Source organism: Parasteatoda tepidariorum, chromosome 6, assembly GCF_982258835.1.
Source record: "Parasteatoda tepidariorum strain Cologne lab strain chromosome 6, Ptep-v5.0, whole genome shotgun sequence".
Classification (NCBI taxonomy): Eukaryota; Metazoa; Arthropoda; class Arachnida; order Araneae; family Theridiidae; genus Parasteatoda; species Parasteatoda tepidariorum.
Genome location: NC_141760.1, coordinates 83361954 through 83375689, shown reverse-complemented (window position 1 = coordinate 83375689; position 13736 = coordinate 83361954). Strand labels below are relative to the sequence as shown.

General features: G+C 27.4%; 1 protein-coding gene across 1 annotated transcript; it reads right to left on the bottom strand.

The window, feature by feature from the left end:
- Positions 1-5070: 5070 nt before the first annotated feature.
- Positions 5071-9054, bottom strand: LOC147808180 (kappaPI-actitoxin-Avd3c-like). Its single transcript, XM_087166654.1, has 3 exons — positions 8904-9054; positions 7492-7656; positions 5071-5181 (listed from the first exon to the last, which is right to left on the bottom strand). The coding sequence occupies exons 1-3, from the start codon at positions 8965-8967 to the stop codon at positions 5165-5167; spliced, it is 246 nt and encodes an 81-aa protein (XP_087022780.1). The 5' UTR covers positions 8968-9054; the 3' UTR covers positions 5071-5164.
- Between the last annotated feature and the right edge of the window lie 4682 nt (positions 9055-13736).

Here is a 13736-nt window from a genome sequence, read left to right as displayed (position 1 = left end):
CCGATAAAGGTGAATTTTACAGTAAAAAGTGTTAAAAGTGTCACGTTTTACCGGAATTTTTACAAAGTACAACTACGATCCAGAAAGATATTTATTTTTAAAGTTAATTGTTTATTTGGTTAAGCTTTAATAATTGTTTTAATGTAAGTAATGCTTAATTTTTTTACAAAAATCTCTGCATATATTTGATCTTTTTAAAAAAGGATATAGCTCTGTTTCCTACAGCAAATAACCTGCCTTTTAGTACAGCATATTTTGCAATGATCAACTTTAGTTTATATTTTTAGAATGCTTGTCCAAAAAAAGGGAAAAAAGAATATACTTTAATGATCACACTAAGAAATAAAAATAAACACAAATTTTACCATATTCTGGTAGTTTTGAGAATACTTTTTTTTTCTCAGTACATAATTTAAAATTCAAGCTACAAAGAAAAAAACTCGCTGTCGAAGTATAAAAATTTTTAGTTAAGAAAGGCATATGCATCGAACATTAAAACCTGCTTATTTCTATTAATTATCTTTTAAATCCTTTCTATATCGGCAATGAAACAGTTTTTGGTGTTTTGTATTCCCGCCTTTCTCTGCAGGGATTTGTCAAAATTATTAATTTACTATATCATTAATTAGTATACAAACCAAGTCTAGCTGTATTTTGTGACCCTAAACAACAAACAAAGCTCATATCATATCCATATCTAATGATCATATCCCGCATCTCAATTTATGAGACTTGCAACAATTCATTCTAATTTTAATATTTGAAAACCAGTTCAAGTTCATCGAGTTACTGCTATTATACTTCCCGCCAGGATAATATTATATATCATTTAACCCTTAATTAACTGTGTTTTATTTCTAGAAATAGTTATGTAGATAAAAAAAAATTTGCTTTCAAATACAAAACATTTGAACAAAAAATTATTTCTTGTAAAGGTTATATTTAATAATAATTATTACTTCTCATTGCTTAAAATGTTGAAGACAAGAACATTAAGTAGAATGACTTACGTCACATTAAAAATACATAATTTTAAATCATAAATTCCAAAGCTCAAATAAAATCCATGCAATAGTCCCCGATGAATAGATATTTGATTATTATATCTTATAATCTGAAACTTTTATGTATAAGTTAAATTGTTAAAAAAAAAAGTAAAAATCATTAAAACTGATTTTTTCTTTTAAATATTCTTTCGTAAACAAGTTTTATGATTAGTGCAAACACGCAATTATTTTCACAGATCAAAATCTTCACAAAAATCTTCACAAATCTTCAAAGGGAAAAGAAAATTAACATTACCGGTCTACACTGCAAACCAATTAAAGAAAAAAAAACTCAAAGATTTATGTGAAGAAACAATTTTTTTCAAGTTGTTGCTTCTTGCAATTCAGCTATAAAAAGGCAAAATAATAATGCTAATTAAGACTATACGAGCTTAAGAGTAATAAAAAAAGCATTACGTTTCATAATTTGAAACATAATGCATTGACTTTCGTGACTTATTATACTTATTATTATATTTGATTATTATTGTTATAAATTTGACAAGGCAGGTAGATTCACTAGTTGGGATATTTTATTTTTTGTTTTACAAGTGTTTTTTCCTTGTTTAGACTCGGAAAAAAACAATAAATATTCTATTTTATTGAATTTGGAGCACATATCAAGACAAGCAATAACAAATTTTCAATTTTTACCATGAATATTTCACAAAATTCTATTCATCCCTAAAAAACTGAATCAAAAGCTTTAATATTTTCTTACAATATATTTGATATCTAAAACTTAAATTTAAAAATTAAACTAAAAATCGTTTTTGTTAGTAAAAAATTATTAATGTTCCCGACTTAACTCGACATTTTACAAGAATTTTTTACGATAACAATTTATTTGTTGAAGTATGCATCTTATTTTAGTGAAACTGGAATTTATAGCAGAGCTCAAGCGAGAATTCATGTATTCGATCTGTATTCGTTAATCTTGGAAAAATTTCGTCAATTTTTTTAACATTTTTACCCATACACTATAAAGAATTTCGTATCAAATTACTGGGAAAGTACCGACACTCTGAAGGCCGATAATTTATTCTAAATTTCATATTCAAACGCCAACTTTTATGGAACAAAAATCTGATATACCGATAACTTTTACAATAATATTTCACTTAAACTCATTGAATAACTGTACTTAAGGCCAGTACTTTTTCACATTGTATTACTGTACTTTGTTAGCCAGTACATTGTTAGCCAGTACATTGAATAACTGTACTTTTACTTAAGCCAGTACTTTTTCGCCGTAATTTGATCCAGAACTTTTTTAAATGTTTCTTCGTTTATATTATTTTATAATGTATATTTTCGCAATCAAAGCGAGATAAACAGTATGTGATGAAAAGTATTCCATCTGATGTTTATTCTTCACACGGGATGTGATAAGAAATAGTATAGAATAAAAGTAAAGAATAAATAAATCAGTACTAGAGCAACACTGCGAAATCACACACAAAACTGAAAGGCAAATACCTACACAATTAAAGAGCTGGATAGAAGAATCAGATACTTGAATTTTTTACGAGAATTAAAGAATCATAAAATAACAAAAAAAAGTTGCATCAATATAGGTAACAGAACTGGTTTTGTCTTCCCATTAATCTTAACACAACTAATCCATAACAGTTTTTAGTATGCTTGCAAAATTTTTATTTCAAATTAGGAAGTGGTAAATAAATTAAAGCAAAAAATTATTAGTCTCACCTTCTAATAAATTGACCAACTTAGGATAGTCAAAATTTATCTCATCATGTAATTTTCTTCTAGTTCATATCCCCATCAAGGGAGCGAAAGACACTGGTTTCAACTGTATCGGTATTAAAACTGCTGACGTATCGGTGCAGTTTTAAGAATCACCAAATATATCGATATAATACTTTATATTAGTATATTTGGTGTTTATAGCAAAATCCTTCACATTTGAGTCTTTTTTCAAAATATATTAAGCCCGAAATTTTAAAAAACAAATAGAATTAGTCGAAGACCTTGATTAGGACTTTGGAGCATGATCATTTATCTTACCCATATTTACTGTTGAAATACATATAAGTAGTAGTAGAAAACGTTCTGCTAATTCTAAAATATTAACGCTCCATCTTTGCTACATTTAGAAAAATATTTTTCGTAACTATGGAAAATCCATTGCATAATTCTTATTAAAACTGAACCAATTGGCATAGTACCAGTAGTACATATTACCAAAATAATTTATACGTAATCTGCGTTCAACGGTATTTTTAACCTTAAACCGCGAACCTTGCTTGTTAGCACGTAGCTTTTTTTTTATTTAAATTAATACATATTACCGATATTAATTAATCATTGATATCACTAATAATATGGTAAATAATAATATTCCTTCATTGAATAAGTAACTAAGCAATTAACTCCATTTTCATTGCCTTTAGATAGGTTATTTTTTATTTGAATTAGTACACATTATCAACTTTCATTAAGTATCATTGTTGGCAATAATAGTATTGCAATATTTTACTGTTCTTCTAAACGAATCTTTACTCCTTTAATTTTGCCTTTTAGTACATAGCTTATTACATGAATGTGCATATGTTACCTAAATTTGTTAAGAATGATTGGCGTCAATTATAGTATGACATTTTTTTTTACGTTTCTCCCAAGTGAATCGGTACTACTTACCCATTAATTTTGCCTTTAAATTCAGGACTAATTTTTTTTCATTTTAACTACCATTGATTTAAATTATTTACTTTTAGAGAAACACGTTTTAAAGGAATTACTATTAAAAAAAGTTAAACACGTGGTATCTGACAACTTTGGTAATATGAATTTAATGATAACGATGCTACCAATTAACGTTGATGAGTGAATTTATCTGACACAGTGAATAAAAAATAATTAACTATTAAAGTACGTGCAAAAACGCGTTTTGATCAAATAGGGCTCTGAGCAAACAAATATCACTGATGATAATGGCTATCGCTTAACCAATCTGAAAATTCCTTTACGTTTTTGCTCATCCCGCTGGAACGGATCATAGAATGTTCTAATGTCGACAGTGACCTTCCTCGTGCTTCAAACTATCTAATTACCAAATTTCATTACTTTCGGTTGGATGTTTTAGGAGTCTATAAAAGATGCACAGACAGACAGTCATGTATACATACAGAGAGAGATATAGATTTTATAAATAAAACAGACCAACTATATAGAAGCATTCTGCTTGGTTTGAAAGTGACGCTTTCCTTGTTCGATAAAATTGCTCAGTTGTGGCTTCAAAGTGTGATTCGCTTTTTAGTGAACATTAATTTACTATGGAATCTTATTATACCAGTAGAAATTTTAAAAAAAAGCCTGGAGTTGCATATTGTAATAATAAAATAATCAATGTGAATCAATTATAAAAATAGATTTAAAATAAATTTATTTTAAAATATATATAAATTTTTTGTTTAAAATAAATTTCATGCATACGAAATTATTTGAATTATAACATTACATTTTAACATAATAATTATAACATTAAATAACTGAGCAACCCAACAAGACTTCAACAGATTTCTAAAAACATTTAAATTTAAATAAATTAAAAAATTTATTAAAAGTTCTATTTAATTCAAAATTGTTCGCAAAAATTGCAGGGTTTGCAGAAAAAATATTATTATTTACTTTTTATTGCGTAAAAAACATTAGGAATTTATCTCTAATCTTATGTTTTATTTTAGTGAAAAGATATTCTCGCAAACGACTTTCAAAAATGCAACAACTTAAAAAAAAATCTTTATTCCATATCTAAGCAAATGGCTGCTTTCAATTGTAAAAATAAAATTACTTTTGAAATGGATCAACAGACTAATCTTGATCCTGTTTTCTTATTTATCTGTAAACTATTTTTTTTCAGCATTACATTTAATTCATTATTGGAAATAGAAAATATTTACAAAAAAATATGTATTTTTTTGACTCCATATTCATAAAGAATTTTGCATAAAAATTTTGAAAATAATAAGTGTGACATTTTTAAAGACAAATGAAACATAAATTCTATTAAAATAAAATACTTTAATGAATACAATAAAATTGGATGTTTTTTCAATATCTAGATGCTTTGTCCTTCTGTGAAACTCATCCTTTTCTTACTTCTTTTTCTTTTCTGAAATAAAAAAAATCTAAAATAAAGACAATCAAATACCAGCAATAATATTTATATATATATTAGTTTGGTAGCTTAACGAAAATCACCAAGCTTTGACATCAATACTGTGTCAGGCAGTTATTTATTTGACCCGTCTGTTCTTTTATTTTTGTTACATTTGATTCCCTCAAATAAAATTAAAAAATAGGGAAAAAGCATAATAAGTAAAAAAAATCAAAATAATAAGCTAAATAAAAAGTACCCAACCCTTTGATGCAACTGGGACACCGGTGTCTCGTTTACATTTTTTTTTTCTGACTCTCTAATTTCAAGGTAATATATTTTTTAAAATATTTTTCTAATTACAATTTTTCTAATTAATTTAAAAAAATTAAAAAATCTAATTAAAAAAACAGTTAAATAGTTATTTAAAAAATCTGTTCAATCGTCGGAATAATATTTGTACTAAAATATAAAATCCGAATAAAAAAGATTGAAGCATTTTTCTTACATTCATATTCAATGCTTTATCAATAATTGATTTTGTAAATTAAAGAAATTTCAATAATGAATAACTATTTCCCTTAGATCTAAATAACTGCAATAAAGTGCAAATTTTGAAAACTTTTATTAGATAAAATGTATTTTTTAAATAAACCGTGTTTGGAAGATTTTACCTTTAACGCAGAGAAAAACAACGATATATCATACTGTCTAACCATAAATTATTGATATGCTAAACATAATATTTTTCACTTATTTCAGCCTAAATTATAAAAAATAAGTTCAATGAAATTTCCGCGTCTAAGAACTTAATTAACTATGTTTTAATTACAACAAATATTGAAGAGAACTAAATAACAATTAATAACAATAATTTATGTACATTTTCTATACTGATCGTAAAATTAAAACGTAAAAACTCAGGAAATAATATACGTGACCATTTTGTAATATATTTATCTAGCATTATGAACTTTGTACATTATTTTATTAATTGTGGCTAAATTATTCAAATCATATTTAACGTTTATTTAAAGTGTCATGTGTGTCGTTTAGTATACTGTAAATTATGCTTACAATTTCCCTTAAATAGAAATTTTGTATAATGCTTAACCAATACAAAAGACCAGAATGTTTTCGTAAAATATGCCACTGAACTCAATCTCGTATAATTTGCAAGAGTAATTATCTGCTAAATTCCAGAAACGATTCTTGTAAAATTATTCAAAGTGCGTCTTTAGTTAGTTGTAATAGTTTCAATGGACAGCTAACTTAATTAAAAGACCTCATAGACTTGTTTTAAAATGAATTAGAGCGATTGAAAATAATAATTCAATTACTCCATTTCATTCTGAAAGATTTAAAAGATTAAACTAAACGAATGGGGAAATTTTCAATTAAAAACGAATAGAATAGTGTGTTTAAATTTAAACTAATTATAGCGATTTGAAGTTTTATTTAGATAAAATTGAAGCATATTAATTCGATTTTGATTTTGAAAAGTCATTAAGAAGTTTTTAATGAAATAAAATTACAATGATGGTCAAATATAATTATGATGATGTTATATCCACCAAAATTACAAAATACTTTTAACGAAGGAAAAGTCATGCTGTTTTAAAAAACTCTGCTAAAAAGCAGAAAGATTGGAATAAAAGAATTGAAGAATTGAGCTATTCAAAAACAATACTTATGCAGCATGTTCTCTAAAGACCATCCTTAATATGCATCTTTAAATTCCTTGTCAACAATCAAAGCATCGTGGGTCCATGCACAGAAAAAAAAAAAAAAAAATATATATATATATATATATATATATATATATATATATATATATATATATATATATATATATATATATATATATATAATGAATTTGGCAGAATTAATAATAAAATGTGGTTTTATTATATGTGGTGATAAAATTTGATGAAAGTTGCAAAATTTGGTAATTTCATCATAATAACTTAGAGAATGGCATAAAAACAATTTATTCGGTTAAATTTACTTTTCTGTTTGTATTTTTTACAAAATGTGTGATAATGAGCACTATAATTTACAAAATCAGAATTTCCAGTGAACAGTTAAAATATTATTGGAAATATTAATAAATGGATGATTTAAATACCGTATATTTTGGGTTTTAATACAATGAATTTTGGTTATGTCCACACCATATAGTGTGGTTAATTTTACAAATTACTTTTCTCCATACACAATTATTTATTTTTTGATTTTATAATTTCACTTCGCGAGAAGTCGATATTTTAGTCGAATGCAAGAGTTATCTGAGTTATTACCTTAAAATAGAAAATTTTTGCTTACCACAAGCTTTTTCACACTCATCTTTCGTTGCAAAGTTATTTTTATTTCCTAGGCATCCTCCATAAACAAATTTCTCACATTTTTGAGAACAACAATTGAAACCGTATCTAATAAAATAGGCCTTGCATGGTCCACTGTCTGTTGGCAAAGTGCAAGCATCTTCACCTGCGGAGCAAAATATAATCATATTTATGTTTGCAATTTAAACATTTAGTTTTAATTTTACTGCTCATATTTTCATGACAGCACTTTTTAAAAAAATATTTCATTCTGAAACTTTTGCAGGTATTGAACTGTCCGTAAAAATAATTTGTTCGAAGTGGTCTTAAATATTGAAAAAATAACTTAGAAAATAGTTCAGTTAATTATCTTTTAATGATGAAATTAGAATTTGATTTAGGATTTGGTTTCGTTTTCCTCCACGGTTTAAACTACGCAAAGCCGTTAGAGTTACAAATTATAAGCAAAGTACAAGAGAAATAAAAAAAACTATTCTGTTTCATATTATTTTTAATGTTGTTATCATTATAAAAGCCCACTTTTCTAGAATTACATTGTGAAAACATCACAAATAGTAAATTGTCTTATCTTCTTCCAGACTTTTTAAGCTAAGCTTTCAGCTTAAAAAATCTGGAACATTAAAAAATTAGCATGATGAATAATACCGAGAATCATCTTTAAAATGATGAAACTAAAAACGAATTAAGATTAAGTTTTATTTTCTCCTTTTATTGAACTATCCGAAACCAAAACCACTGACAAAAAAGTATAGTCAAAACTAAAGCTACCAAAATATGGCTAAATTTACCGTATTTCTGGATGTATCACACTAAAATGCACAATATTTTTTACTGAAGTGCTTCAATAATGATTTTTGTAAAATTAACAATAAAATATTGTTTCATAATCTGTGCTAAATTTGATAATTTCATCATGATACCTAAGAGCACGGCATAAAGATCGTATATACGATTAAATTTACTTTTTAATTTTTTATATATTTTGTGTATATTTTCTATATATTTTGGTTTTGTTACCAGAATTATGGTCTTTTTTTTAAAAGCAGAAAAGTTTTAACCATGCAGTTCAGTAGTTTTAGATTTTTTACCAATTTTTTTCCGTGCAGAGAGAGTTGCAAATTATACATAATATTAAAAAAAATTAAAAAATCATTGAATATCATTTTATTTGTATTTCTAATGTTAATCCACCAACACGTGTTATTCATTTACGACTAATACTTTAACAATAGATGTCTAAAGTTTTCGTTGCCTAGAGAGACTAGAGACGAGCGTAGCAAGTCTTTTCTGTACTTATTTTATGTAATTCTAAAATCTACAAATAAAATAAGTAATCTATAAAAAAAATTTAGTATATTTAGTTCTCATATAAGATAAAGGTGTCATACGAACCTTTAACACCATAAAGAGTAATTGAAAGAAGTACCAAAAGTAAAACGTTCATGTTTATGATCATGATTATGGAAAAAGAATAATAGATCAGAAAGATGGGTCGCCTTTTATAAGACTTCAATTGAAACCACTCCGAGACTATCTTGTTATAGATACATTTTTGCCGATCATTCCTAATCAAGGTTGCTGCTTCCAATTTATTTTATTTCGTTATTTTTTATGATTGTTATTTCCTTATTTAATTGAGAAATAAGCGCAATAATGCAGGATCTTTTAGTTATAAACGAAAATATTTCTCTGGAGTTAAAATGTCAAATAAACAATAAGTTTTGAGGATGTATATTCGTATCTTTATTTTCGTAACTTGTTCAGAAAATACTAAATAATTGAAATAATAAACAAATGAATACTTATGGTTGTGATAAAAATCCTACTTCATATAATTTAAAGTAATGTTTAGATGAGAAAAAAAATTTTGTGAGGAAAATTTTATAAATGCTTCCAGTATTTTAGAAAAATACCAAGATTTACGATTATTAGATAGTTAATATTTAAAAAAAAAATTGCTATTTAACGGTATACATTGCAAACTAATTTTTATATGTTCAATGTGTTAAGAAAAATTTGATTTTTCTTAATAATTTCATTTGCATCCTACTCTGAGAAGCAAACTGTAGAAAAATTACACTCGTCGTATTTCGTATGATATCTGTTTCCGAATAAATAGTTTTTTGTTGCCATATTCTCAAGAATCATGATAAAATTATTACATATTAAACTATATTTTGGTATTAAGTTTGCCAAAGTTTTTTACCGCTTCGGTAAAAACTCATAGAGTGAAGAATTCGATAAATTTCACCATATGCTGGTAGTTTTGACCATACTTTTTTTCCTCGGTGTAATAAAAAAAAATCTATGTTATCTTGTTACAGTTATTAACCGGCAAAAATATTCCAGTCACCGACCGTAAAAATAAAATTTTAATTATAAAAATACAGGTATGTTGGTAAATTTTTTCTCATAAAATGGCTATTGACGGAAAATTAGCATTATGCTCGTAAAGAAAACATTCAGTTCAGGCTTTGGCTTTGTTTAAAAATCAGGCATTTCGTAGAATCAAAGAGAACCACGGCATGATGTGAAATAGTGTAGTATTGCCCTCTGTTGAGAAGTGAGAGAGTTTTCCTTAATTATCCAACATCACCAATGTAGAAGAAGTACAAGAGATGTTCTTCAGCGCAGGCTGGGATTGGACCCAGTACCTTTATGGGCATGATTGCATGCTGCAACCATTACAATTAATAACTGTATTTCATTATAATTAAATTACTGTATTTCATTACAATTAAAAACACTTGGATTTTTTTCCTCAAAGAAGAGAGACTGATAAATTAACGGCCGATTGTCTGAATTTTACAGAAATATGGACAATTGGCAATTATTACAGTTCCTCTTTTTGAAATTACTGATAAAAATAATTTAAAAATTTAAACTGATAAAAATAATTAAAATCATTTTAAAGTTAAAAACATATGCTTTAAGTTATTACATTTTCGTTTGTCAATAGTAGTCTGAATTAATACCTTTTTATTACTCACTGTATTTAATATCAAATTCAACAAAACACACTTTTTTATTTGTGAAGAGATAAAGTAGAAGTTATTTATAAACAACATGTTTTTCTTGCTAAATATTTTTAAAATCTCTTACAATAAATTATCATAACTTAATAATGAATTTTATGAACAATTACTTAGTAGCCAAAATTAAGAAATTCAATTTTCAAAAGGTAGTTATATTCCCGCCAAATAAGACAGATTTTTAAATTTTGAACTTACTGACGACAATTGTTGACTCACTCTTTATAATTATTCTAGCAAACAGAATGTTATCGACACCAGTTTAGATTTCATCTGACAATTGAAATGACCTTACATTATATGACCTTAATAGTGATTCATCAAACTTTTTAAAATGCTTTTCCGATTTATTAAAGTTAAAATTATTTAGCCCAACAAGAATTAAGACCTTGAGAGGATTTACCCTTTGTACGAAAAAATCAATAATTTCCAGAATTTTTTGTTTACGTTTTGTTAATTTTATGTACTTCATAAGATATACCGAACACTTTAACCCTTTGCTTGAGTCGTTTTGGTTCACTTCTTGCACCAACCGTAATTAAAAGGTTAATTGAATGACCAGTAGTAAAGAAAACCTTAAGTTCTATACGAAATTTTGACCTAATCTGACTTTTATGAACTAAAATTACTGAATAAATTTAATAGTTTCTGGGAAAAAATTCAAGACTAAGGGTTTTTATTTTCTTACTAAAAATCAATATTTACTATTGGGGGCGAAGTCTTAAATGAAGTTTGTTGGATAATTTCTTAACAAAGAATTCTAATCACAGGACTTTTTTTTATTGGTAACATTAAATGAAACAAAAAAATTTGCATCTAAACATAATCTAAGTATTTTTTTCTGCAAAATAAATCGTTAAAATCACTATTAAAATAATTAATAAAATAACATTTAGAAAGAATATATGAAGAAATTCAATTTACTATAACAAAGGTGTTTATTTGAAAATCTTGATATCGAATATTAAATTACTACAGATAGATGATACCTATAAAATTTAACCCGAAAAATACCAAATTTAATGCCTAAAACATACTTTGTCGTGGAAGCAACTATTTTTAGTTCCTCCTCTAAACTCTAAAACTCAGCGGTGCGACAGCCCATAGAGGGCCAAGGCCTACTGTGCCCATCTCAGTTTTCTTGACCTTGGGCTCTGTGATGCAGAAGCGGATGTTCCGGTCAGGAGGTCAGCCGAACGCGGAACCCCAGTATTTAGTTCCCAAGCATGCTTGATACTCATTTATCGACCCACTGAAGGGATGAAAGGCTGAGTCAACCTTGCCCGGCCCGAGGATCGAACCAGGGACTCATCTACACTGCAAAAAGTTTCGGATTAAATTAGGGTATAAATTACTGGCACTTTGTTTGCATCCTCCGAAAAATTTATTTTACATTAAAATTCTCTTTAATCGTAAAATATTATGCTGTAATTTTTTTCAGAAATATTTATTGAATTAGAGTGATTCAGTGATTTTACTGTAATTATTACGCTGTAAAAATTACGGTATAATCAGATTTTTTGTTCTAGTTAAAATTGATTTTACGGTAAAAAGTACCGGAATCCTGAGTATAATAAAAACATAAAAAAAAAATTTTAAGTAACCTGATCCGGCTCCCTGAGTTCCGGTACTTTTAATCGAAATCGTTTGCAGCATACTGTTTAGTTCAGAAACTTATAAGAACACCGAAAATCGTATTTAAAAAAATTAAAAATTGTTAGTGTGGTTGACTCTTTCTATTGCCACGATGAATGTTACCTCTATTGTTCAAATATTTATCAGAATACGGAACATTGTTCAGAGCTCAGAACGTTCAAAGAGTTCAAAACCTGACGAGTTTGACTCATTTTGTTACAGAGACGATGAGTATTACTTAGTTCAGAATAGTCACAGAGTGTTAAACATTGCTTTTCTCAAATCCTGGTGAGGTAGTCGTATTTCGTAACAGTGAGGGCTGTTACCCCTATTAATCAATTCAGAAACTTGCCAGAGTATCAAAGACCGCCTTTTTAAAAAAACCCGTCGCGATTGTCTCATTTTGAAACCAAGGGAGCTGTTACTTTCATTGTTCAAAAATTTATCAGAATACTTATCAGAATTATTAAAAAAATTTCAGAATTATTTTTTCTTCAAAACCTGAGTATGTTGACTCATTTTGTCCCCGAAACGGCTATTACCTGCATTATTTAGCTTGGAATGTACTCAGGATGCCAAATGTCACATTTCACAAATTCAGGAGAGGTAGTCCCATTTTGCCACCATACCGCTGTTGTCCCAATTATTTATTTAAGAAACTTATTAGAGTACCAAACATCATATTTTCAAAAACCTCCAATTCTATCTCATTTTGAAAAGGAGTTTTTTTTTTCAATTATTTTTTTTTCTTGTTATCTCTATTGTTCAAAAAATTATCAGAGTCCCAAACATTTAATTTTTATTCATTTTCTTAATTTTCCTGTAATGGTTTTTCAAAACCGGATGAAGTTGACTCATTTTGTCACAGAGCCCGCTGTTATTTAGTTCTGAAACTTATCAGGGGGCCAAACATTGTCTTGTGGAGATTGTTTCATTTTGCTACCAAGAGAGAGCTGTTACCTCAATTGTTGGGTTCAGAATTTTGTCAGAGTACCGAATATCATCTTTTCAAAAGCCTGCTAAATATTTTTTTGAAGTTATACTTCTTATGCGACTTCCAACAAAGTTGTGTTAAACGTTTAACGCTGCATTTTTATTGGCTGGGAAATCACGTGGTAGGATCCAGTTTTCCCTCATTCATTTCCATATTGTTTTGGTTCTCACTAGCATAAAAATAATAAAAGTCATAAAAGTATTGTTTCTCTATAAGTATTTTTTTAGTTTGTTTTGATACACATATAATTTAATAGGGTAGTATTTTTTATCTTCAAATTTAGTGGATAACAATTGTAAAAAATGAGTGAAAACAATCCCACGGACAATGCGACGGATTTAAGGTTATGTCAAGGTACGTCTCTTATGAATATCAGTCGATTGTTTCTCTTCTGAAATTACAGTATGACGCATTCACATACATTATTAATACAAATACATTTTCCAGGGCGAGACGATGAGGCAACCACAAGCACTTCCACTGGTTCAAGAGGTCCACGAGGGAAAAATGCATAATATTACCGTTATTACAGAGCACGGAAGCGAGCGGAGTAGGAAAAAGAGT